Source organism: Danio rerio, chromosome 8 (genome assembly GCF_049306965.1).
Source record: "Danio rerio strain Tuebingen ecotype United States chromosome 8, GRCz12tu, whole genome shotgun sequence".
NCBI lineage: Eukaryota > Metazoa > Chordata > Actinopteri > Cypriniformes > Danionidae > Danio > Danio rerio.
This window is the reverse complement of record NC_133183.1, coordinates 17,043,146-17,070,904: the sequence shown is the minus strand read 5'-3', so window position 1 is coordinate 17,070,904 and position 27,759 is coordinate 17,043,146. Positions and strand designations below refer to the sequence as shown.

At 35.3% G+C, this 27,759-nt stretch overlaps 2 protein-coding genes across 9 annotated transcripts; one reads left to right on the top strand and one right to left on the bottom strand.

Annotated features, from left to right (window-relative positions):
- Window positions 1-19,562, top strand: spata6 (spermatogenesis associated 6). Of its 8 annotated transcripts, none has more exons than XM_068222954.2 (13): window positions 1-105; window positions 1,846-1,983; window positions 2,057-2,105; window positions 2,210-2,251; window positions 2,658-2,782; window positions 3,001-3,081; window positions 5,252-5,506; window positions 6,386-6,503; window positions 8,401-8,441; window positions 8,547-8,656; window positions 13,212-13,485; window positions 16,185-16,282; window positions 17,581-19,562. In XM_068222954.2, exons 1-13 carry the CDS (start codon window positions 58-60, stop codon window positions 17,744-17,746), a joined length of 1,545 nt encoding a protein of 514 aa, XP_068079055.1. In that variant the 5' UTR covers window positions 1-57; the 3' UTR covers window positions 17,747-19,562. The 8 variants fall into 8 exon arrangements, with proteins under 8 accessions (XP_068079055.1, XP_068079054.1, XP_073765560.1 ...); XM_068222953.2 differs by having other exon boundaries at window positions 17,578-19,562; XM_073909459.1 differs by having other exon boundaries at window positions 2,658-2,882; window positions 13,212-13,308.
- dnttip2 (deoxynucleotidyltransferase, terminal, interacting protein 2) lies at window positions 19,305-27,740 on the bottom strand. Its single transcript, NM_001145786.1, has 7 exons — window positions 27,612-27,740; window positions 22,979-25,104; window positions 22,708-22,846; window positions 22,508-22,603; window positions 20,165-20,329; window positions 19,849-19,958; window positions 19,305-19,693 (listed from the first exon to the last, which is right to left on the bottom strand). The coding sequence occupies exons 1-7, from the start codon at window positions 27,687-27,689 to the stop codon at window positions 19,582-19,584; spliced, it is 2,826 nt and encodes a 941-aa protein (NP_001139258.1). The 5' UTR covers window positions 27,690-27,740; the 3' UTR covers window positions 19,305-19,581.
- Window positions 27,741-27,759: the final 19 nt, after the last annotated feature.

Sequence of the window (27,759 nt, the reverse complement as noted above, 5' to 3'; positions counted from 1 at the left end):
AACCAAGTTTAAAAACACTGGCGGACTGAAGACGCCCAAAATCCCTCAGCGTCACAAATGCGACAAAAAGCGAATAAATGCACCGTCGAATTAAAAGTACAAGCTGTAAGTACTTCGCCCAAGCGTCTGAGTTTGTCTTTTTTGCTTATCAGCAGCAAAACTATTCCTATTTTGTGTATTTTGACGGAGGTTTCCGCTTTAGCATTCTGTTAGCAACAAGTGGCTAACGGATGACCAAGTGAATCTGTCAGCCTTCAGTCAAAGTTACATCCAAACTCTTCGAACAGAAACATGTTAATAAACGTTATTGTATTTAAAAGCCACTTGTTTTTGTTTTCCTCGGCTAACATTATTAAGCTGTTCCCAAGAGTTAATTTTGTGTTCAGACAGCTTTTTTACAGGAATAGTGGTACCGAGGGATTCTTTGGGTCTTAATAAGGTCATTTTAAAGTCTCATAATTTGCCATTTGACGATTTAAGGTATTGGATCAGAGGGAAAATCTTAAATTAAACGTCAAATGTCTTAAATTAAGAGTTAAAAAAAATACTTTATATCTTCCACAGTCCTATTGTTTGTCTATATAAGTTAGTTAATTTACATAACGTCAACTAAACATCTTGTTTCCATGTCTGTCAAGTTTTTTTTTTCTGAGAAAATGAAACTTCTGCTTGAAAAATAAATTTAAGAGTTGTTTACATTCTGGAGTAAACAAGACCATGTAAAATTAAAAGTAATAATTATTAAGTAAATCATAAAAAAGGTAATGTTCTGACATATATGCATGTATTGTGATTTTTACAGATAAACAAGTAACTTAATGTTGAACATTTTGGATGGAAAATATAATGCTCCTTAAGGCTACAAAGTATTTCATCAGTGATACTGATAAGACAAAAAATTATAATAAATCCAAGGTGTGTATTTGTGCTGCTACCTTTCCTAGTTTAAGTCTAAATATCACAACAAATATTAGGTGGTTGCAATTGGCCATGGGACGATAACCGTTTTCAAGGTATACCGCAGTTTGGAAAAGTCAAGGTTTTAAAACTGCCAAAATTTTCTGTTATACCATTCCTAAGGTATATGTAAGACTTTTTTGTTTGTTTGTTTGTTTTTGTTGTTGTTGTTGTTATTTTATAGGACCACAATAACTTTAGTAGAACAGATAACCAAAGGTGCTGTTTTAAATTGTAAAGAACTTTGGGTTTTTTAAATAAATAAGGACAGTAGAATTCAATGATTCATTTTAATTATTAAGCCTGACATGTTTACTGTAACAAAATATTTTTAAATGTTTCTCAAAATAAAATATTTTGGCTGCGTCCAAAATCGCCTACTACTCAGTAGGTATGTGAATAGTATGAATGAAGCCAATTTTAGCTGACCCAATTCACCTGTACCACACCTCTTTGAACTTGTGGGGGAAACCGGGGCACCCGAAGGAAACCCACGCAAACATAGGGAGAACATTCAAACTCCACACAGAAATGCCAACTGACCCAGCCGAGGCTCGAACCAGCAACCTTCTTGCTGTGAGGCGACATAACTACCTACTGCACCACCTCATGACTCTATAATTTATTTTAAATGTTATTTTTGTTTAACAAATGTTGGGGGGGGGATTGGTACATTCTGAGTTATTATAAATTAATATAATATAAAAGGTAGCATTTAGCCCTGTATAAGTCTAAAATGTCATTTATAATGGTTTTAAAAAAGTCTTAAATTTAACTTGCTGAAACCTGCAGAAACCCTGATAACACTGACAGCATGTGTACAAAACAATTTCTTAACAGATGCAATTTGTATAAAAATGACCTCATGTCGGTATGTTGTCCCTATAGATCACTTGTCCGGGGGTGATGTTACCGTCCCAAGAGGACATTTATTTAAGTGTGCGGATAATGGGTCAGTACCAAAAGTCGAAGTGTGTTCCTCCAGTTTTCCCTCTGCTGCTGCATGAAAAAATGGTGTTTGTGAAGGTGAGGCTTGATCAAAACGGCTTAGATTAAATTCAGCCTACAACATCTTATTCTGTCTGTGTCTGTTCCCCAGACCTTTGTAGGAATGCTTGACCCGGCTGCTGTAGCTGAACATCTAGAGAGTAAGAATCCTTTGGGCTGCCTTCAGTTTGTGCTGCTCTCTTTCTTAAACCTCAAATCAATAAACGTATATACCTTTCCGCTATGTTTTTTTCCTCTGCTGCAGATGATACAACGTCTTTAGAGCTCATTCAGCTTGTTCCTCCAGGTAAAATCTCACTTCCAATCCAGAGTAAAACGCTGACAGATATTTGAGACCTTAGATTGAGTTTTCCAACATGGTACTGTAAACTGAAAACATTGCATTTGTGCTGACTTTTGATTGAAGAGTGGCTTTTGCTTTCTGTTGGTACAATTTCAAAAATTAACCAACATCGGCAAGGGAATACATACATTATTGGACTGAGCGCTCTCATTACATTATGCATAAATCATGCTGCTTTCAGTGGAGGTCTCATGGGCTTAGTTTTTGACACGCAATGGTTTTTGTTGTGTTATTGCTTTAAAATACAAAGAAACATCTTTATTACTCTGAAACAACTTGATTACCCAGCTGTCAGGAAAAATGGACAGAATTCACTATTACATCATGTATTTTTGATTTAACCGTGCAGAGGGTGAAATCCTGGCCACGTTTGAAGCCGACACGCGGGAGTTTCTGTATCCAGGCCCTCGTCTGACTCCCAGAAGCCCCGGCCCAGAGAGAGAGATTCTGATGAAGAGATCCATCTCCTTCCCTGTGCGTGTGTCTTCCTCTCAGCGTTTTTGTCATATCTCTGATGCATCTTAAAAGCCGGTCCCATTTTCCTGCTATTTGCTTGAAGACGTAGATTGTTTTGGTAAATTGATCTGCCAAGAGTGTTATTATCTGCATTTGCCCTCTGTCTTTTCATCATTCGAAAAGTTTTGTGATGTTTTTTTTTTCTGCTTGCTATCTCTCCTGTCTCATTCCCTCAGGGAATCTCTCCCAGAGTGGAGTTTTCAACGACGTCTATTATTGAGGAGTGTGATGTGAAACATGGTCAGTCTGCCGTGTCTGTGAGTCTCTGAGCTTTTTTGTTATTGCCATTATATTGCATCTGCTATCAGCTCCGTTCCAAAGCTAGCGTGCTGCCTACATAGGCAGCTGCCTTTTAAGGCCCCTGGAAGAACCGTGCGATGCTACCGCTCGTTATGTTTTGGAACAGAGCAATTATCTCTGATGCTAAATGAAAAGAAGCGCAGAAAAGGATCGAATGGCTTTCATGTAACAAGGCTTTTCTTAGATGTACGTGGGAGTATGGTGGGTCTCCCTGTCAATCAAACTGTCCACTGCCATCTGTGCCACTTGTATCATTTGCTGCTGTCCTTTTAGTGGCCTCACACCCCCTTCCAGGATGTTTTTCTTTCACCATGCAGGTAATTACCCAGAATTGGCTCGATTTTACCCGGATAGGCACTGATCAGTTGGACTTGACCGCTCCAATTTGTTTCTTCCATTACATGTTCTCAGGCTGTTTAGAATCGCATCCTTCATGTCAAGTTTCTCAGGCCCTCGTTAGACGGCTTCTGCTGTTGACCGTCTCGTCAGAAGCGCGTTTCATGTGCGAGTCCTCCCTTTGTGGATGTCTCTCGTTCGGACTTGACACGCCATTCTGTAAAGCAGGCTTTCTCGGCGCGATTTGCATGCATTTGAACGACGCTTGTTTCTTGTTTAATAAGCTACTTGTGGTGCTGGCTTTGTTGTTTCAAGGACATCCGGCTTTATCTCCCATTACCAACACCAGCCGAGCCACTAATCACATCAGACAAGCGCGACTCCTGCTTTAAAACGGCCTCTTTGTCCCTCCGTCCAAAGAAAAAGGAAGAAGAGAGAGAGGGAGAGAGAGAAGAATAAAAGGAGAAAAAGCCACTTAGTTTAATTTCATTAAATCTCGACTCTTCAAACGGCAATCGCGATCAGGATTTACTTTTTTTCCTTCTTTGCTTTTTAAAAATGACTTAATATGCCAGGATGTTCCAATTAGCATTTAAATTATCGTTGTTTTTTTACATCCATGTAATGCCATTATCATATTAGGTTGAGACCGGCCATCAAATGCAATTAACATTTTTAAAAACGTATTTACCCAGGCAGCGCCTGCAGGAACAGAGTTATTGGGGCTCAGAATTATGTTAGCTGAGATTAGAGTTATTGAAGTCATTTGCCTGCAAAGGTGAGATTGGAACACTGAGGAAAGGTTTACATCAGGTTACATGTGTACAGAACAAGGAAATTAGTGGATTAGCGCCGTACAAACCGAAAGACATTCGCAATATCACTACAATAAAGCATGACCTTATACTCTCTTCCTCTGGGATCTTCTTTTCCTTTTTTTTGATTTGAAAGGCGAAGACCTCATTTCTACGCCACTAGAAACAGACTGTAGTCGTTCCCATGCATTAATATTACTAGTGTTGCTAAGGCATCGCTGTTGCTCATAGAAAGTAAATGAATTAATGTTAAATAAACAACAAATGATTCAACAATGATGTTTGGCTAGTGTTTGATGACATCTCAAACAATTGTCTGAAAAATCTGGCAAAAACACATGTCAATAAAAGACATGTTTTTTACTATATTAAAATGTTCTTTGAAGAATTTTTTATATGTATATATAATATATATATATATATATATATATATATATATATATATATATATATATATATATATATATATATATATGTGTATATATATATATATATATATATATATATATATATATATATATATATATATATATGATTCAAAGATGGTTAGAATTAAAAATAAAGAGTAAAAAATAATAAAATATATATATATATATATATATATATATGTATGTATGTTTGTATGTATGTATGTATGTATGTATGCATGTATGCATGTATGTATATATATATATATGTATATATGTATATATATATATATATATATATATATATATATATATATATATATATATATATACACCCTTTATTATTTTTTTATTATTATTTAACTCTTTATTTTTAATTCTAACCATGTTTCTAAAAGTACCAGCCACTGTTTTGTGTGACTAAAAATCCCCCCAAAAATTTAGCATTTTGTCAGCATTATTCATATTAAATCATCATTCTAATTGTTTAATTGTTTACTAACGCTTTGTGATGCAGCTGCTGTCAGATCTAATACATCTTCATCTTTTCATACTTTTTCCCCATCCAGTCACATGGTCGATCCTCTGCTAAGCCCAGTTCTATGAGAACTTGCCTTTCTTCTGCAAAAAAGAAGAAGAAATCAGACAAAGTATCATCTTGTGGGTATGAAAAGTCAACAGTGGCATCCAGAAGCCGAGCTCCATCACCTTACACTCACCGTAAAATGTGTCAGCTGTCCGAGGAGGCCAGACAGCGACTCAGCCACCTCAAACTTGGGCCTTACACATTTCAGAAAGAGACGGCCCCTCAGGCTCCATTTGTGGTGGGTGATATTAACTAAGTAGTTTTCATTGAATTGAATTTCTTTTTGTTTTTATTTTTGATTTGTTGTTGCATGGACATGACACATTAGCTCAGGATAACTAATATATATGCACCTATTTTATTTCATTTTTTTATTATTATACCTGTCAAATGTAGAGGTATACTCGAGATCTTAAGAAATAATATTTCTTCTGCGAAGGCGTTGATTATAGGAGACAGACAGCCATGTCAAAATGTCCACCTGTTTTTCTGACTGAAGTAAAAACATCAGTTCTCCCTCTTGTTTCTTTCCCCGTGTTTTCAAAAACAATAATGCGTCCCGGGGTGCAAATATCAAAGCTGTCATGGTATAAAAGGCAGCTCTTGGATTTGTGTCTGATATCATCATGGCATTTTCTGTCACAGGCCTTTTAAAAAGTGAGTAGCCTTTTCAAAGAAAATCCCCAGGCTACAATTAACCTAAGTAATTAAGAGTCAGGCCGTGATTAGCAAATTCTTTCCTCTTATTTCAGCAGATTAGCACGCTCGGTTTATGTGTGTTTAAAGTCGGCACACTTGTTTTGCACGAAAACTAAATAGCGCCGTTTCATTAACTCGCGTGGTCACTTTACTATTTAAATGAAGTGCCAATGGTGTAATTGAAGTCTGAGAGTTGAGTTTATACACAGACACCTGAGTCCGAGTAACTTTCCTATGAAGATCCTCTCCTCGCTTTCACCTTCCTAGAGAAGTGATTAACTCTGAAATGAAAGTCAAATTCATTAGAATAATCAATGCACCGTGTGTCAATGAAGTGTTGATGCATGCTGCTTCACCTGCTAAATCTGAGATGAGCGATTATTTATCTTTTAATGCTGATTGCGTCTTCTGTTTGCAGGTCCCCCGAAGCCCAAATACATCTCTAATGGAATCCTCCACGCATCTAACATCTCAGTCTTTTACTAAACGAAGCCCCCTAGATATGCGATTACGGAGCTACACCACAGAGCTTACAGGTCACTATATTTTTTTTACTTTTTTAATGAATTGATGTAGTTAAGACTTTTTTTCCGTGGAATGTAAAAGAAGATATTAAAAAAAAAAAAAAAAGTATTTAGGGTTCTGTGTTGGTTTGGACATCTTAAGTTTTAACTATATCAAAGAGCATAGAATCACTGAGAGGCAACACTCTGTTGCTAATTGGGAAACAGCCACTAGTGTCAAAATTCCAATAAGGCAACAGTACGGATTATTAACGTTAGACAGAATAAAGAATAAATAAAAAATAGATTTAAATATGGGTTAAAATGAGTACACCCCCTTTGAACATTTTAAACTGCATATCAATCAAAACAGACAATTTTCAAAATGTTGACAAAACAAAGCTTAATATATCTGATGTTTAAAATACCTGTTTCACATATAGCTAGGGCTGTCCGATTCTGGGTAAAATGGGAATCACTTTTGCTTAAAGTCATGATCACAATTTTCTCATGATTCTGTAGATGTGAAATAAAGGTTAATATGAGTAGGCTATTATTATTGTTATTCTCCAACATATGGTGAAACAACAAGAATAGTATTAAGCCTATGAGTAGGTCTACTGTTGGTTAAAATGCAAAATTTTGTATAGACTTGGACTTGGACTTGACCTGGTCGTTAATGCACAGTAAAGTGATGACATCAAATTACAACTATTCATAATTCTAAAGTAGAATTGTTGTGTTTGAGATACATGCCTGCAATCTGTCATTGACAACGTTATTAGATTTTTTTCCACTGGAAAAATGAGACATTTGTCATTATCAGATTCCCTATTGCATTATATTCAACATTATATAGGCTAGAATAGTTATAGTGACACTGTAAAACATTTATTTTCATGCACACTTTGTGTTCACTATGAAAGAAAATTTATTTCAAATGCTTGTTGTAATCATAACTCTAAAATGTGATATGATCATTTAAATCAGGGGTGGGCAATCTTGGTCCTGGAGGGCCGGTGTCCTGCACAGTTTAGCTCCAACCCTATTTAAACAGAACTCCCTATAGAGTTCAAGTGATCTTGAAGACACTGATTAGTTTGTTCAGGTGTGTTTGACTAGTGTTGGAACAGAACTCTGCAGGGACACCGGCCCTTGAGGATCAAGTTTGCCCATCCCTGATTTAAATGATGTGCTTGCTTTCAGTTTCACTTTTCTTGTTGAGTGCGCTCATCATGTCATGGCTGCCATCAATTTGAGGAATAAAATATACATGCAAAAATCATACTTCCCATGTGAGTCCCAATCGATCAAACTGAACGTTATTTATAACTTTATTACATGTTATTCACAGCCTATGCATATTCTGTTCACTAAAGTATACATCATTCGTGTGCGTCCTCTCAATTATAAACAAACAGAGCATTAGCTCGCGTGTGATTTCGTGGCCGCGAAATTATGCCTTATAAATACAGTATGGGACACTTTTAACACCATTTGGAGGGGTCCCTGTTAATGAGCAACGTATATAAAACAATGTAAAGACTTGTGCATCCTCCTTTTATGCTTTTCTTGGATGTAAGAATATAATTGGCTGAATCGTAGAGATGTTAGATTAAACTAGTGTGGGGGGTCGAATCAAGATTGCAATCTTTTTACGATTAATTGTGCAGCCCTACATATAACATGAAAGTAAGGTTAACAAAAAAAGTTATTTTTCTCTGTTTAGAAAAAATGAATGTGGTTTATATGAGCTTAAATGATTTCTATTACTGTAGTGTAGCATTTGTTTCAGCCACACAGGTTTCACATGGGTTTGAGCTGTCCATTTAGATTCTTCATTTCAGTGTCTAAATCAGATAATAATCAGAAATTTTAATGTAATGTTATGTGTGAGGGGTTTATTTCACCATATTTTCCCACTCTTTAGATCCCTCTCTGCTTGGAAGCTTCAGGTCAAAGCCCTCACAGGTAAGTTACATGAGTGGTTAATCAGTGGTGTAATCTGTTGTAAGGTCACAGATGAACTTAATGTAAGGTTCCCATTCTCACCCTAGTTTTCTGGTATTTTTGTAGGAAGCAGCTAGAAGTTTCCCAAATAAATCTCCCAAAGACAAATCCACCCCAGCGTCCGGAATGCTTCTAGATCAGAGTCCAGTGCTGACCCGATCTTCCCTGAGAGAACGGTATGTTTAACTCTAGCTTTTCTGCTTTTACACCAGTGGTGAGCCTAAACAATTAGTGAATCATTATCAATTACGATGGACCTGTCAAACTAAATTGCATAATTTTACACTACTAGAGATAAAAATAAGCATGCAAACCTACCTGAAGGTATACCCATAATTGAAAAATAACTTGAAAATGAGATCTGACTTAATAATGTAATCTGTTAAGCATTGGAGATGCACCCAAATGGAAAACCGATAATCAATAACTCTTTATGTGGAAACCAATAATTGGCTAAAATATAAAAATTTTGATAGGATAGAGCTAATGGATTTTTAATGACCACAGAGAGTCAGGACCTGACCCCTAGAACCTGTAATTAAATAAAAACAAAAATCACAAAGGAAAAAGGAAAGTATTTAATACAAAAAAAGATCTTTGCTACTGTTGCTGATAATGCTAAATATAGAAATCTAACATCTTGTACAACATATTATATTTAATTTTAATTAATAATTCAACAACTCACACATAAAACTTTTGAAAACCTATTTAGTGACATAATGTTGATGGTTGTTTGTCGCCACCCATTGGTTACACAAAATAATTGCTTCAACATTGACCAGCGTCAAGTTCCATTAAACAATGATTTTAATCATTACCATAAACATCAGTGTTTATATCTGAACTATAAACTGTTATCCCTGTACCTCTGTGTTATTTAATTGTTTGTAACTAACTGAAAAAGTGTATAAACTGAATCTCTTTCGATCAAACGCAGGTTTAAATGCAGCTCTTTAAAGGATTAATAAACATATGTTTATTACAATATTGCTCTGTCTTATGTAAAGATATACTTATTTAGTTTGTCTTGCATAATTTACAGTTAACATACAATTCCAGTATTTTAGTATAGGTTTAAAATTGCTCTTACGCCAGTGTTGTTTCCGTATATATGATTGTTTATTTATGTCACGCCATAGTCCTGCAAGACAACATTTCATTTACTGTATGCCCACACATGTAGCGGAATGACAATAAAGCTTAACTTGACTTTACAAAAAAAAAATCCTATGTGTGGTGGGTGCAGACAATAAGTTAATACCGTTAAGTTTTACTGTGATTGTGACTGACATCTCTTAGATTTACCATTGGCCATAAATTAAAATGTCACGCACCTAGATCTTATTACAATTAATTTCATGAATGGTGGATTTTCCTTCTTTCCCGCAAGTTTTGTGTCTCATTAGCACAGACATTTGCTACCGTTTGATTTTTTTCAATGGATTGATTTGTTTTTTCGTCAAGGTCCAACAAACACAAACATTCTACTTCTGCATCCTTAGATACGTACATTTATGAGTCGTGCTTGTGCCTTTCCGAAAAATCCATATATTATGATATGCATTTTTTCCCAAACCTACAAGCACGCCAAAAGCAAAACTACAAGAGCCACCCTTTCGCCCATTTCCTATGAATTTCCAATTACATGATATTGACTAAACGCGCGGCTCATAAAAACAAAGCCCAGTAAACAGAGCGTCCGTTCCACAAATCTATATTGCCATCGCACAACAGACAAGATGAATTTACTGCCTCACCTTCAAACGACAGAATCTGATGTTTGGTCATGTTTGTTCATTACTTATGAGAAGGGGGGGAAAGCTGCAGAGAAAACAAGGGGAAAATGCTATTGATTGGGTTTCAGTGAGATCTAATGCGTTTGACCCAACGCACAGTTTAATAAATTCCGAGAGACCCTTGTCATTGATCTGAACATCGGCTGCGAAAGCGGCAAATGTTTGTTTGTTTGTCTGTTAGTCTCTCTACCACCGGCGCCTTTTCCGCAGGGGCATGAGCAAACATTTAAAATCAATAGACAATCTAAGTCTTGAGAGTAAATAGTGGGAAATGTGTGATACTATTCTGTCAATTGGAAGCATGACCAGAGTCACAGGCCTGGAGATTAAGGCTCGCTCCGCAGATTCGCACAATGAGAGATCAGGCACGTCTTTTTGAGCTGCTGATGGTGGGGGAGAGAAAGAAACAGCGCTTTTTAAAGTTCAGACCGGCCCTCTCTGGTCTTCTTGTATGGTAATTATAAAAACCTGCCTGTGTTACGGCCATTAAAGATAAAAAACCAAAGTGACGCATGACCTTTCATACAGATCTACTGGTCTTTTTTTACATCTATTTTTCTTTTAATAAAATTCTAATTAATTCCCTTCATCTGTCTTTTTGAGCAAACTCGGTGAGTTAATGTTTATGCTGCTAGTGCATTCAGATGCTGGTTTGATATTCTAAACCCAAGGACACGGATCAAATGTCTGGGTAATTCCTCATCCGAGCTTTTCTTTTCTCTCTTGTGGCATATTTAGATGCGTAAAATGAAAATATCAGCATTTGCTACAGGGCTGGAGATAAATGTCTCGGTGTGTGTATTTGTGATTTAACTTCATGATTTAACTGGTCTGAAATTTACAAGTATTCCCCAAGATGACAGCACTCCAATGCAAGGGCAACAGCACAGACTAGTGCTCAGAGCTGGGATTGAACTAACTCAATCTATTTTATTTGTCATGCCCTGGTATTTTTTAAAATCATTTTCAAATGTTATTTAAAAAATGTAAAAAAAAAAAAAAAAAAAAAAAAAAAAAGAGAGAGATGTTACTTTATTAATCATACAGTTTTCAGCAAATGTAAGTACAGCCCTCACAAATCTTTCCTTTGAATTAATATTTTTGATAGGAAGCTAGTATATTTTGCATATACTGTACATTAGATTAGTCAGTACTGAAGCCAAACCTGGTGCTAAAAAGTAACTTACGATAACAGTCCAAAAACTAGTACAGCCAAATTTATGTTATAAAAAATATTAAATACAATATTTTTTAAAAAAGAAGGAAAAATCAAGAGATGCAAAAAAAAAGAGAAAACTTTTGAAGAAATTTTTTTGTTTTTTTGATTTTGCAATATTTTTAATACACTGAGAAATGGATACAAATATTTATTTTCAAAATGTGGTGTACTTAATTTACAATGACTATTATATATATATTTATAACAATTTAGTGTTGATACCCACTAAAATCATGTTTAGTGTATAAACATTGCTTTAAAAACAAAACACAAAAATATATAAAATATAAAATGTAATATAATTCAAATAAATTGACAAAATTAATAAATGATTCAATTCAATTCATTCAAAATTCGATTCATTTCAAAAGGCAATATTTAAGGATCACTGTGCATCCCCCAAATGTTCAGTCATTTCCATTTTATATTTTTATACTCCTCTTTTTCCTTTAATCCACTATGTTTTACCCACTTGTCATCAAGATCTCTTACTTGACACAATTCACAGTATTAACAAAACTATCTGTTTATTAATAGTTAAGGTAGAAGTTGTATTTAGGTTTTGGGTAGGTTTTGGGATGCAAAATAAGATCATGCTTTATAACTGTTCGTTTTTTTTTTTTTTTTTTTTTGAATAAAAATTAGTTTTTACCAAAATAGCGAAACCCTTTTAAGTTTTTTGTGTAGGCTTGTATTTTACAGGACTGTAAAAATACTCAATGTCTTCAAACTAATATTTGATTTACCAAAGTCACACAAGTGGCAATTATACATTCGTTACATCCACAATGGAGATGTCACATCCATTACCAAGCTCTTTTCCTCAAAAATACAAAATTGTAAAATAAATCAAATCAGTCATTTTTGTTCTATAGAGAGGCAACTCCTATCCTTTTGATTAGCGTTGTTTCTTATTGGTTGAGCAGTTCAATTCACTGAATTTCTACAATGTTGTATACTGCAAACTCACAGACTTTTTTGGTCACATCCATAATGCATGTTTATTTCCCCCATTTAAAGTTTATAAAATGTTTACAGATTGATATTTTCCTGATCCCATAACACTGGGGTTAGTTGTTTTGCAAAATTTTAACAGATGTTTCAATATAATGTTAACATATACTCTCTCTGTCAATTTATGTTTTGGGTTTTTACTGCAAATGTCACATCCATAATGGTGAAATTGCTCAAGTACTAATAAACAGTTCACATCTTAATAATAGGCAGGTAATAAGCCAGTAGTTAATAGCATGAATTGTGACCTAAACTAAAGTGTTACCAAAAATTCATACAAAGTTTTTAGCATGAGCACTCAATCTTTTATGAATTTTAATAAGTATAGGTCAAAATGACTTATTTTTACATAAATGTCTGTTTATGATTATTTCAGCCATATTATGACCTTTCATTTCTAAAAAATGTATCTCTAACATTTAAGAAGGCATTCATTTAATATGCTTTCTACATAAATAAAATCACTTTTGTGAATTTAATTCGACGTGGCCGCAAAAACATTAATGAGTCTTTCAGTTAATTCAAGTTTAAAAACTAATAATTCATCATTTGTACGAATTCATTATAGTTGGCGCCTCCAACCATTCCTTTGTAATTGATTTTCTGGTGAAGTTCCAAGACTTAATTGCTCATATTTGTGCAACGACTTTGCTCTCTTTGTGATGCATTTTCAGCCGTGTTGTTTTCCATTTCCAACAGGTTCCAGAGTTCATCCAGTCCCTCGCAGTCACAGGAGATCCACAAGCGAGTGCAGAGAATCCTTAACAGACACGGACCCCGCTGCAAGCTTTCTTTTGTACGTCACGTCTTGAGATCGCAACCGCATGTAATGCTGTCATTCTGTGTGCAAAAGCATTCCCCGAAACACTCATTACGCCGCATGTCAGCGTTTCAAACGTCCTCCATTGATTCTGTCAGACGCTCTGTATTCTTCACATCCATTGTGTCAGGATGTGCCGCCACTGTCTTCCAGGTAATCACCTTATGTGCTCATTCTTTCTGTTCGCTCCAGTCGTGGGCCGCTTAAACGCATCACCACCCACGCCACGTTTCGCTGGAACACCCTGATGCCAAAAAAAAAGCCAAAGAGTTCTAATTACTCTAAAGCTTCCTCAAATCCTCCCTTAGAGGAGAAAAAGGAGCGCATGTTGACTCGTAGTCGGGTCTGCTGGCTGACGGCTGTCGTTACAGACTCATCTTTTACAGATAGAGGAGAGATGGCACAGTGGCACAGTCGGGTGCCAAGCACCATGTGGCTGAAGCCCAGCTCAAGACGGGAAATGTGTAATCCACTTCAGACTTAAAAAGAGAGAAGAAGTGGGATTTATTTTTAAAGAGTTTTAATCAAGCAGTTCAAAGGATCTGCTTTTATGAGAGTGTCACTCTTTGTCGCATTAGCAGATTTTAAGGAATTTAAAGATATAGTTTATCCCAAAAATGAAAATGTTTCACCCTAAGGGTATTTTAGATGTAGTTGTTTTTTTTTCTCCTTCCTTAATCGAGCATTAAATAATATTAAATTCAATACATCTTTATTTGTATAGCGCTTTTACAATGTAGATTGTATCAAAACAGCTTAACATACAAGTTTTAGTAAATTGTAACTGCATCAGTCCAGATTTCAGAGTTTAAGTTTAGTTCAGCGTAGTTTAAATTTCATTGCTGAAAGTCCAAACACTGAAGAGCAAATCCATTGATGCCCAGCTCCACAAGTCTTAAACCAAGCAAGCCAGTGGCAAGGAACAAACTTCACCAATTGACGAAAGTGAAGGAATGAAACCTCGAGAGAATCCACTACCATTTTTCTCTGGCTAAACTTCTTTTGCAGAGGTGCAGTCTAGGTGCCGGAGGCTAAAAAGAAGTACAAGAAGCAAACATTTATTTGTGAATATTATTTACACTTTTCAAGAGTTAGGCTCTCATATTAAACATGGCTGAGTTTTTTTTTTTTTCTTTGATATTCGTACGTAACATAGTATTCTAAAAATGTTACTTTTGGGTCGTTAACTACTTTTGTGATTTTATTTTTTGAGCTTGGCTCTTGGTTATGTAACCAAGGGTGTAAATTCTTTTATTAACCCTTCTAAAAACATATGCATGACCAGCGCCTATCAACCACAACATTGATTTGGCTGATAATGAGTTCCAAAGTGTGTTTTGTGGTAAAGCTTGCACTGAAATAAGATTCAAAGATGATTCATTGGATTTACAAATTTGTTTTAAGATAAGTATTTGAAAACAGTTTATTTGGGCTGAATTTAAACAAACTAATTAAGTTTAACATTACTACATTTTATGTGTTTGTTTGTTAAAAAATCAACTTATATAAATTGTTTGCAACAGTTTTGCAGAAATCACTCTAGCCATAGTTAATTCAAACCTTTTTTTCTGACATAAGGCACAATAAGGTGCAAGACGTGTTTGCCATTTTCATACCAGCACAACCTTAATTTTTTTGATTTCTGCCACCATGTTTAAATAGCAAATCCATTTGCGCCACTTTGTGTACTCATGGGTGTTTTCTGATCTAGAAAAAGGGTGAGTATTACGCTTACACATTGCTTAATACACACAGCAATACGCAAATATCTTTACAAGTGAAAAAAAGATTAAAATATTATAAAAATTATTATTTTCTACATTAATATAAAAATCACTGCCTCCATGCTTATTACAAAGCACTTTTTTTTGGTTTACCTTGTGTTAAATTGTCTGAAACCTAATGCAAGCATTATTTAATTGAAAACGCTGATATGTTTGATTGACAAGCACTTTGTTTGTTTTCCAATTGCAGGAAGGCAGATTTTAATTTAACACTGGTGTGATCATTTTATCCTAGAACCATCCTAGACTGATCGTGCCACTGTGATTTTATGGGTCAAAGTGTTATGAAAACATAGTTGTTTCCCTGTTTTTTTGTGTAGAAGCTGCTCAGTAGATCTGCCCACGGCACACCTCCAGGCACTTTTTTTCCTTAGAGAATCGGAATGCTGTAACTATGTTTTGAGCATGAAATAGTTTTAATTTAAAGGGCAATGCGGTGGCGCAGTAGGTAGTGCTGTCACCTCACAGCTAGAAGGTCGCTTGTTCGAGCCTCAGTTGGCATGTTCTCCCTGCGTTCGCGTGGGTTTTCTCCAGGTGCTCCGGTTACCTCCACAGTCCAAAGACATGCGCTATATAGGTGAATTGGGTAGGCAAAATTTTCTGTAGTTTATGCGTGTGTAAATGAGAGTGTATGGTTGTTTCCCAGTGATGGGTTGCAGCTGGAAGGACATTCACTGCGTAAAACATACAGTATACAGTATAAGTTGGCGGTTTATTCCGCTGTGGTGACCCCAGAATAATAAATGGACTAAGCTGAAAAGAAAATGAATAAATAAATGAATGAATGAGTTTTGATTGAATTTGTAGATCTGTAGGCTCAAGCCATTTCAGATGCTTCATCCTGGTTTCGGCTGAAAAGTCTTAGATGTCTTAGATGGCTGAAAGATGAATAAATTTACAAACAAAAATGATCTCCTTAATTAGTGTAGTATTTTTGTAATGCTGCTTACATAATCATGCCAATTTTATTTTATTACAATTAAGCATAGTTTAACATTGTGCAGTTTTTAGTGACAGTGATGTTCATGACTAAAGTGTGTATTTATATATGTGTGTGTGTGTTGTCAGGATAAAGAGAGTGAGGAGGAGGAGAAGGGAGTCACACAGAGTTCATGTGTTTCCGCCCACTGTGGTTCAGTGATTGACAGCCGGCTGCAACAGGACAGGTAAACAACGCCTCATTTCAAACTCTTGAGGATTTCTCATGTAAATTAGGGTGAATACGGATTTTAATATTTAATATTACTAAATATTTAATTTGTAATTCATTTAAATCTATTTATGTAAATCCTTAAATCGTTATCAAGTTATAAATCACTTATTTAAAAAATGTAATGTTCTTGGTCTTCCTTACTTATACACCCCAAAATATATTTCATATGTTATTTTATTTTTATGTATTATTTATTTCAGAGAATGGGGATTGTCACAGTGTGTTGCATTGTGTAGTGGTCACTACCTTCTTAAGCAAATACTGTGACGCTTTACAGTTTTTATTAGTTACAGGTTTTATTAGTTAATGTAACATGAACTAATTATGAACAATGTACATGTACAGCATTTATTCATCAAATCTCAACATTTACTAAAAAATTATTACGTCCAAATTCGTGCTTGTTAACATTTGTTAATGCACAGTGGGTTAACATGAACTAACATTGAACAAATGTATTTTATATTTATTTATATATATATATATTTTTAATAAAAATCAGCAACCAGAATCTAATATTAAAAAAGAGAGGGAGAGAGAGATCGCTTATGCTTAAATTCCTAATGTCGAAGATGAATTGCATGTTTTTTTGTTTTTTTTCCCTCCATGCAAATTGGCTGAATATGATTTTACCAAGTCAACAGTCTTGATTGTTTTTTTTTTCTTGTTTTTACAACATATTAATAATTGAATACTACAAAATACCTACATTCACTGTTCCACAATGCATTGTGTTAACGTCATGTGCTGATTCTCGATCACGGCAGCATGCATGCACATACTCATCATTATTCACCAAAATTCATTCCATGAAAACACAATAAATTTGGAATAAACTTCACACATTACAGGAAAAAAAGTATTTACAAGACAACATATATTTTTTTTTTTTGGGGATAATTTTGTGAAGCTCAAACCAAGAATATGAAAAGCATGTTGTTTTAGCAAATCATGTTTGATTCAATCCTTTTATCAGTCTAAATGTATGCGAGAGTAAATACTCTAAATTTAGTTGAGATTTTGACCATAACTGAGAAATTGCCAAAAGATTTAAAAAAAAACAGCATTTATGACAGCAGTTTTCATTGTCATACTCCAGTTGTTAAAAAAAAATCAAAGCATTATATATTTTTTAATTTTGCAATGTGCCACTTTCCAGAATTTTTTTTTTTTTGTGATAATGTGAACTTATTACAGTGCAGTTATACATTTTAATTTGACATTCATTGTTGTGTCCTGTTATTTCAGTAGAAGTATTTCTGGAGAACCATCTGCTCATGTAGAAAGTGGAACATTCTGGACCAACAGAGCGACAGCAAACACAGAGACGTCCCACAGAGCAGTCTTTGAGGACAGTCTGAGCAAAATTTACAAGGAGCTCTACAAAAACGCATCACTAAACACCTGGACACAGTGACCACACACAACTCCAGATATATATGGCTGGTAAACTGCAGGTTTTTTCAGTTGTTTTGCCACAAATTTCTGAACCCTGATGTCACTTTTTAAAACTCTGAACAGTCACTACTTTTAACAGGTTTCCTAGTGTTTAAAACATTGCATGTTGCGTTCATTTCTTTAGAGAAGTCTTGCATTTGCAGGATTATAGGTTCACATAATCCTTTTATCATACAAATAGTACAGAAACACAACTTTAGATCACCCAAAAACAAGATACGCAGTTTTTAATCATTCAATATCCAATGATAATCATTTAATATTGCTGTTTAAATATGATACAGCTTTCTTTATTGTTTATATATGTGTAGAGGGAACAGTACAGTGGAAACATTTAACTAAAGTCTTATTTATTCAATCATAATGTAGGTTTGCTGTAAAAAAAAAAAAAAACAATAGTAAAGTTAATAAAAGTGTCTCACTGCACGTCCCCGAATCGAAAACCTGACCTATTGCAACATATGCAAATTACATTTGGATTTTACATACTGTGTTTACTGTAAAATGTCAGTTTACATTTTTTTCAAACATATATATGTGTGTGTTCATACATGGAATATATTTACACATATATATGTATTATATTGACACAACATATATGTACTATTCTTGTAGTATTGTAGAAAAAAAAAAAGCAATTTATGCAATATTTTGACATGTGTGACATATTTTATGTTTGAAATCATTATGAATTATAATGTCATATGTAGTTTGCATATATTTCTATACATCAGATTTCTGTTTGGGATCTGTGTTTCCATCAGTCTGGTGTTGTGGATTTGGCCACAGGTTCTCCCCTCATCACCGTTGGGCTTTCATTAGTCAGCAGTCTTAAAAAGAACCTACTGTCAATGCAATTCCAGACCTCATATTGGTGCAGTGATTGTGCTTTCTTGCATACAGTAATATCAAATATTAAATTATTGTCTGTAAAGGTGGTACATGGAACATAGAAACCATATATATGGAACAAGGATACAATCTATACATAATGTAGTCCAGGTGGGTCACTTCTGTGGTAACTGATGTCATTTGATCCATCCTGAAACTTTCATCATCTAAACATGTAATATTGTACATAAGTGTCCATGCAACAGCTACTTATGTTGAGCACTTGTTTCAGTTGATAATTACATTGTTAATTAAATGAACCCACAGTAATTTTAAATGTAACGTTTGAGTTGCATTTTGAAATGGGATCAAATTAAATGTTTAATTTTAATACATTAAAAAGGGGATTTTAGTTCATTTGAAAAGTATCTTTGACTTGTGTATTTTGTCTGAGCATTTAGAAAAAAAAAAAGTTAGAGTTTTGCAAAAATGTACAATTGTGGCAATGGTTGTAATTTTGTGTCTAGAGCTTTGAAATTTGACAACAAAGTTCTGAAATTTGAGGCAAAACTATTGACAAAAATAAATAAATCGGAGAACAAAATACAGAACTGGAGATTGTAATACATATTTGATTAGCTTTCATTATGAAAAGTATTCTTAAAAATGGAAAACATGACAATGTATTGGTATTGGAAGATTTATTGGGATTCCACATTCTGACAGATGTTCTCGACGTAATCTTAAGCCAAGTGAAAGTCAACCTTTAAAAAGTATAAAATCTTCTTTACTTTCTCTGTACAAGTTGCACATTAATACCAAAATAACCTTCTCAGAAATTTACTAAAACAAAATATGGTGGGCTTCTATTTACAAAAGCTTGACAATCTCTTGAAATGTTTTTTTTTTTATTAAAAATAAAAAAACATAAGAGGGAAAAATAATCTGATTTGCCTCATGAAATTATTTATTTGTTTTCTTTTTAGAGAACTTTGTGTGCTTCTTTCTGTGCTGCTTTCCAGCGGCCTGTGCTGCTTTTTCTGCCATGATCTCCTGATATCTCCTTTTATTAGAGCTAAAAAGAGAAGAAAAGATGCATTTTAGAACATGACAGTTCATTTAAAACAATAGCGAGAACAATCGATAAAAAAAGCCCGCTGTCAGGAATACAAATAATTTATCACATTTTCCTCCACATAAAGCTAATCAGCCACAGTTTCTCCAACATACCTTCTAAACTCAGCATCAGCAAGAAGCTCCTCCACAATGGTACGTTTCCTTTGTTTCTTAGCCATTCGTGAATTATAAAAGTCTACAGGGCTGTCAACCACTGTGCCAACCTGAAACAAAAACAGCCAAACTTTAATAGAAAGAACCGAATAATGTGTCATTGTCTGCTACCTTTAAACACATAAGGCTGCGGTTAATTGGGGTATTTTGATGCTACCATTCTTTGTTTTTTGTCTTAGAAACAATGGCTTATCAAAAAGTTGTTTGAGGAAAGAAGAACAGTCTGTTGCTGATGATAAAAAAAAAAGTAACCTACCTGAAAGTACTTTGGAAAGCCTTCTCTATCATTCTTCTTGTAGAAGCGCTTGGGGTCCATGGCTGCACGCATCTTCAGTGCCTTCAGGTCATTTTTCAGCTCCTCTGTTAATTCAGGAGCTCTCATGTTGAACCAGCCATCGCCAGTCGTCTTTTCTCTTTCCGCCTGGATACAATATATAAAACAAAGATTTATTTTAAAAATGCAATTGCTAGTGATACATAATATAATTACCATATCTGAAGTATTTAAAGGGTCACATCACATTAATTACAATTCATTTATATACAAAAAAATTATGATAAGAATTTTGCTCTTTATTCAATTAAATGTATTCAATTTAATGAAAATAAAATGACAAAATACAGAATTATTGTTCCAAACTACAAAACTTTTTGTTGGATTATAAAACTTACTTCTAAAGCACTATTATAAAGCACTAATATATAATATTGAAATAACAATTGAATGGTCATTCAAAGGGTTGTCAAAATGAAATGTTTCTTTAATGTAGATGCGAACAATTCAGTATTGGTTCAGTAATAATCATAACCATTACCAAGTACTGACGTCATTTATCACAGTAAAGTACAATGGTGAGGGAGGAGACTGAGAGTAATTAAAATGCTCCAACTACTTAAAAAGCAAATAACTGTGCAGATTCACTTAGTGAGTTTGCTGGACAATCTTACACCACTAAAGTACATCAGAACCCAGCTAGGAAAAAATATAAGCTGTAAACTATCCCTCTCTTACTCTTTGTAGCCCCTTTGACCAGCTGGCGTGTTTGTGAGGTAACGTATTACCTCCTCTCTCTGATGTTACAACAATAACGTTACTTGAGGATCCAAACACGAGCGTGTCTGCAGAGGGGATTTTCTCCACTGTCGCGCCATTTATAATGGATCAGCTAATCGCTGCGGCTATTTAACATCAACTCACTCAATAACGCCCAGAAAGCAAGCGGGATAATATTTACATTTGTTTATTTGCTATAAATGCTCATGTTGTTCTGAGCATGTACTTTAGTTTTGTTTGATGCTTTCAAAAAGAGTGTTTTCTTTGTACAGGTGAAATGCAAGGTACAGTACATTTATGACTGCTTGTATAAAAGAAAAAATTGTATAACAAATAATACATAAATATATTTATAAAATAATCAACGGCATGATATTCGAAACTGAACTGAACTGTGAAACCAGTGTAGGTTCACACCCCTGGTCATTCAGTGTAACATGACAAAACTCATTTTAAAAGCATATTAAAATTTTTTAATAAAATAGATATGAAAAATACATGGATGCTGAGGATAATTTCCAATAAAGCTGTTGACAGCCAGAAATGTACACTTTTGACAATTACAGCAACATTTTTGTCATTCAGCAAAATGCAGATTCTGTTTTACCACTATATATTTTTTTGATAAATTAACAGGTAATGAGTATTCAACTGACATAAATAAAAATGTTCGAATTTTTTTTTTCAGATAAACAAAGGATGTTGAGCACTGACAAATATTTGTTTAACTTAATTAAAAATATATTTTACTGCATTTGACTCTCCAAAAATGTGAGAATATTTATGCTATATAAATAAAATATATATACAAATTATATAAATATATAATTTCTCTTTACCATGATGACAGTAAATAATATTTAATTAGATATTTTTCAAGACACTTCTATACAGCTTAAAGTGACGTTTAAAGGCTTAACTAGGTTAATTAGGTTAACTAGGCAGCTTAGGGTAATTAGGTAAGTTATTGTATAATGATGGTTTGTTCTGTAGACTATCGAAAAAAATATAGCTCACAGAGGCTAATAATTTTGACCTTAAAATGTTTTTAAAAAATCAATTACAAATTGCTTTTATTCTAACCGAAATAAAGTAAAACAATTTCTCCAGAAGAAAAAATATTTCACATACTGTGAAAAATTATATATTATATATTATTAGGATATTATATATATATATATGTATATACACATATATATATATACACATATATATATATATATATACATATATATATATATATACACATATATATATATATATACATATACACACACACACACACACACACACACACACACACACACACACACACACACACACACACACACACACATATATATATATATATATAAAGAATGTTTCAAACATAAAAAAATAATCTGTTAAAAAGCAGTAGGAAAATGTTTGAAGAATTTAAAATTCAAAGGATGGCTAATATTTTGCCTTCAACTCCACCTTTTTAATGCAGGATTTGAGTAACCTTTAATTAGTCCAACTGACAATCATTAAAAAAAATAAAGATAAACAGACAAATCGGCCCACCTTGCGTTTGAGTTTAGCAGCGTGCTTTGATTCCCTGCACGGTGGCACAGCATCCATCTTCTCAAAACCCGGAATGATAACACTCTTCTTTAACAACTGCACAAGACATTCAGCGTTTTAATTTATTATTAGCTGCACAAAACTCTTTGAAATTATATACAATCAAATGTCTCATCCAGAAAAATGCGCAACTTATTTACCTCATCCTGACCGCCCACGTCCTTCTGGGCCTTCAAGACCCTGGAAAGAGTCTTTGGTTTGTTGCCATCAAAACTGACGTACAAACCACCAAGCTCCTTCAATTTCAAACCCGTGTCAATGGAAGTAGAGAGTTGCATCCTGAGAAGGAGAGAAAAAAATTAGTTTTGATACTAAATTTAAATCATCGCTCACAAATCATAATTTACAAAATCACATTTCAAATATCTTTTTTTTTCATATATTGTGATTTATATAGTGGCGATAACTTACAGAGGCTTTTTGGGAGCAAAAAGCACCTTTGAATCTTCATCATCCTCATCATCTCCTTCCTCGTCAACATAGTCCTCCTCCTCATCCTCTTCCTCAGTTTGCTTGGCATCCACATAGTACTGGTCTTCAGGTCGTAGCCCAGGTCTAGTGTCTATGACAAACAGTCCATTACCATGAGCCTCTGCTTCTTCTGGCATCGGTTCATCATCAGGACAAATTAAATCATCTTCATCTTCCTGTGAACCGCCCTCTTCTTCTGCAGACAGACCTTCGTCACCACTATCTTCTTCATCACTGCTGTCCAGTAAACTGATCATTTCTTTTTGAGCAGGGTGCTCCTTGGATGATTCTTCTGCGGTGCTCAAATCTACTCGAGTATTTGAGCTTGTAGAAGGGCCAGCATCAGAGTCATCATCAGTTGTCTTAATCAATTCATTTGATTCCTCTGTAACCGTCACACCTTTCTTCTCCTCGATCACGGCTGGTTCTGGATCGTCTGAAGTGACTTTTACCTTTTCCGCTGGTTCAGCTGATGTTTGAGCCTCCTCAATCAGGGCTACATTTGTTTGGATGGTTTCCTCTTTTGAGGGCTCTAATGATGTTTGAAACTCTGCATCCTCTTTAACCATGACTGAAGCTTCTTCAGTTGTTTCCTCTTTTGCAGGTTCAGGACATGTTTGAACTTCAATCATCTCTGTATCTTTTTGGTTGGATCCTGCTTTTTCAGGCTCAGAAGCATCCTCAACCATGACTGCATCTTCATGAATGGCATCCTCTTTTACAGGCTCAGCACATGTTTGATCCTCAATGGCCTCGTCAACCTTCTCTGGGACTTTTGAGGTGGCTTCTACTACGGACTCTGAAAGTGTTTCCATAAACTCGGCTTCCTTTAATGAAGTTTCAGTTCCTGTTTCTTTCATGATAATTCCATGATCCTCTATCTTCTTGACTTCTTTTGAGCTGCTTTGAACTTCTAGCATCTCAACAGGCTCATCCTCAACTATAGTAGTATCTTCAGCTCCCTCCTCAATCATGGTGCTCTCTTGAGCTTCACTGGTTTCCATGGTCATGGTTTGATCCAGTTGTTCTTCAGGTGCTTGAATACCTTCATGATGAGTTACAAGTTGCTCATCTTCACTTTGTTCCTCAGACATGGCAGAAGTAATCACTTTAGCTTTACTTCTCGTCCTGCTTGCAGGAACAGCACGGTTGCTGCTTGCAGACCCAGTTCGGCTACTACAAGGTGTTCCTCTTCCTCTTTGAGGGCTTGGACTCCCATGAGAGGTGCAGACGTCAGTAGCTACCGATTCTGAATCAGATTCACCAACTATGGTGTCACCTTTTGGCTGGCGCCTAAGGGATCTCCAGGGACTCATGCTGGGACCAGACTTGCATCCATCAGACTCATCATCATTACCTTCTGTTTTTCGCCTACGCCCTCTAGGCTTCCTGGACACTGGAGAAGAAGGGGCGTCTGTAGTTTCTTCTAAGTTCAAAGGGATCGGCTCGGTCACTGTCACCTTCTGGTTTCGTGTAGATCTGCGCACCACAGATCCACGAAGGCCAGAAACACTGGAGGAACATGATTCTGGTTCAGACTGATCTGCATCTCTGGTGGGAACAGCAGTTTTTTGATGACTCCTAGTCATCCGTTGAGTGTCCGTACCTTTGGTGAGTGACACCGCAGAACTGCAAGACTCAGCCCCAGAGGCATCTGCATCTTTTGCGGAAGCTGAAGTCAAAACTCGTTTCCTGAGGCTTCGTGGGGCAGTGCGGGAATGGGTCGCTGATGCTGCCGAGGAGCAAGATTCAGCTTCGGATGCCTCCTCTTCAATGGTGCGCTTGTCTCTGACTGCAGTTCTTCGGCGGGTTCTAGGTGTGGGTTGTACACCGGAAGCTACAGAGCAGCAGGATTCTGATTCAGAAACATCCGCTTCATGAGTAGAGTCTGGCTGCTTTTTGTTAACAGTGAGACGTGTGGATCTTCTAGTGTCTTTCTTAGGTGGACTTGCTAGGGAAGAGGCAGTACTGTCATCCTTCGGCTCATCTGGCTGGGAATCCGACTGGGACTGATTTTCCTCCGTCAGTGTCTTGCGTCGAGTTCTTCTAGTCGAAGGAGTAGGCTTCTGTAAGAACAAGAACATTTGCCTTACATTAGTATTAAATTCATTTACATACCTTTGTGACTTAAATGCCTTTTTTGTACATAATGTGTAGCATAACATTTGTTTTCTTAACCTTTAATATGAAAATCTGACAATACTGGGCAAGTTAAAGGGTCATGAATTGCCAAAACACTTTTTTTTTTTGTTGTTGACTCGTATACGTGTCTCACGTTGCTAAAAACACTATAAGGCCACATATATTTTGCTAAAAAGTAAAAACTGGTTGTTTTTGCATTGTTTAAAGCAAATTCGTTCTTCGGGTTTAAAATAAAATTTGAAGCAACGTCAATGTGATGAGGTCATTGTGTAAATTCCAGCGTAGAGACTGGATGTCTGTCATGGCAGGTACAAAGTGACATCATTGAGTTTTCAGCATTAATTCATGGAAAAGACTTTGCTTGAACCAATCAGCATGCTCTATTATGAATGAGATGCAACTTCATTAATATGCATGATATAGCTTTGAAGACTCTTTTAACCTGTTACAGTGTTGTTCAGAGAGACGCCACGTTGTGTTGCCAACCGTAATTAAAACAAGTGGAAGAAGAATTATTCAGAGACATGGGTTGTCAGTGTTAATGTGCCGCAACAAAGGTTTTGTTTCCCTTTTCCCTGCGATGAGAGCACAGCTTTGCGTGTGGATCCACATGTTTGGATTGCAGTAACAACTAACACGCAACAAAAATATGTAAGGAAAATGTTTTACCCAAGAGCTTTTCGAATGTGGAAATGGTGAAATCTGGACTGTACAACTGTCCTGGACTGTTACATTTGTCCTCTGAACCCAAAGTGAGGTGTAAGGTGGGGTGCCAGACTGATGTTTTCACAACAGATGTAGCATGCCAAGATTACAACAGTGCAGTATTTGTTGCAGGCACAATTAGGCATGGGACGATAACCGTTTTCATGGTATACTGTGGTTTGGATAAGTCAAGGTTTTAAAACCACTAACATTTGCTGTTATACCATTCCTACAGTATATACAAGTATGTTTTTTTGTTTTGTTTTCTTTTTTTTTGGGGGGGGGGGGGTGGGGTGGAGGGGGGTAGATGTTTTTTAGGATTATTTTATTTAGTTTGTTAGGGAAACAGTATCTCCAGCAGAAAAGGACCCTCCACATGAAAAGCTACTGTTCCAAAATATTTTAAATGTTTCTGAAAACAAACTAAATTGTGTTCAATGGAAATAAATGTTGTTATTTACCCAGACATTTAAAAAAAGAACATATGTTAAAAAAGTAATTACAATACTGTGATACCGTGAAACTGCTATTTTATATACAAGTATTTCATACCATTGAAATCTTATACCGGCTCATCCCTAGACACAATGGTGTAATTATTAGTTATTTGGTTATTTCAACAAATACCGTTTTGAATAAAAACTACCATTGCAAGACTTCAATTTTCGCCTCGTCATGACACTTTTATAAAATACAGGTTTAAAGAGATACATTTTGCCAAAATTTAACACAAAAATGTAAAATTCGGCCATATTGCTCAGACAACCAATTTTTGTTTATTTATTTTCTTAGAGTATGTTTCTTGTTAATATTTTGTGTTGTTTTTTCGACTCTCAGTCAAATATAAGTCTTGCACTCTTAAAAAAACTGTTTTGTTTTATTGCTTTGCGTTTATAGTTCGGGCTGTAAAAGAACAAATAAACATCTCACTCATGTAGTCACACTTTTACACCATCCTAGATTTTAGAGTCACACATTCAGATTTTCTCCTTAATAATAGTTTAAAAAAGTAGCATAGTAAACAAAAAGGGAGAATGTCACTGAACGAATATGCGAATATAAAACCAACTTCAGCGTTACCTCAATTTGCCTTGTCTGCTGCTTAAAAACGTATAAACGTAAACACTAAATCTACTTTAAGAAATGGCTAACGTTATTGAAAACAACTTATTTTGTTCTTCCCGTTTATAAAGTGTCTAAAACAGCCTTTTATTAGACATCACAACATGTGATGATCACATCACAAACATAAATAACGTCTTGATTGTGTGAGCAGAAAAACAAACAAAAAAAGAACAGAACTGGGATTACTTGACGTTTACATCAGTTTCAAATAAAGGTTGGAATTTAGATTTTTCTTATACTGTAATTACTGATGAAAATCTCTGATATCGTGATTACTGCAGAACAAAATATGAACACTCCACGCTACAGGAATATCACATATGGCGAGATATGGCTCTATTAATGCAATCATACATATGAGTGCATGACTTATATTTGACCGAGAGTCGAAAAAAACACAAAATATTAACAAGAAACATACTCTTAACTTTTATCGTTATTTAGAAGTTCAACGCGTTTTCCCACACATGTTCGGACATGTTTCCACACACACATGCGGCTTTTTTACCAATACACATAAAACGCCACAAAACAACCTCACACTGAACTCCAGCTAATAAAAACATAAACAACAATTAAAATGCATAATTGACAAACAGACCTTAGCGTTTTCAGAGTTTTCATCGCTGGTGTTTTTCACCGGGGAACCTGCGCGTGTTCCTCTTCTGGTGGCCACCATGTTGCCACTATGGCTCCGGACGCACTTCCGCCCACGAGACCCACGTTCTCCGAATGTACAGACGCGATTA

What these genes read in the sequence shown, in the direction of transcription:
- dnttip2 (NM_001145786.1), bottom strand. Translation starts at nt 27,689, where the DNA reads ATGGTGGCCACCAGAAGAGGAACACGCGCAGGTTCCCCGGTGAAAAAC. An exon ending in TTTGCTCCCAAAAAGCCTCT is followed by an intron (nt 22,847 to 22,978) that starts GTAAGTTATCGC and finishes TCTCCTTCTCAG; the next exon opens with GATGCAACTCTCTACTTCCA. An exon ending in ACGTGGGCGGTCAGGATGAG is followed by an intron (nt 22,604 to 22,707) that starts GTAAATAAGTTG and finishes TGTCTTGTGCAG; the next exon opens with TTGTTAAAGAAGAGTGTTAT.
- spata6 (XM_068222953.2), top strand. Translation starts at nt 58, where the DNA reads ATGCGACAAAAAGCGAATAAATGCACCGTCGAATTAAAAGTACAAGCT. An exon ending in AGAGATCCATCTCCTTCCCT is followed by an intron (nt 2,783 to 3,000) that starts GTGCGTGTGTCT and finishes TCATTCCCTCAG; the next exon opens with GGAATCTCTCCCAGAGTGGA. An exon ending in CTACACCACAGAGCTTACAG is followed by an intron (nt 6,504 to 8,400) that starts GTCACTATATTT and finishes CCCACTCTTTAG; the next exon opens with ATCCCTCTCTGCTTGGAAGC.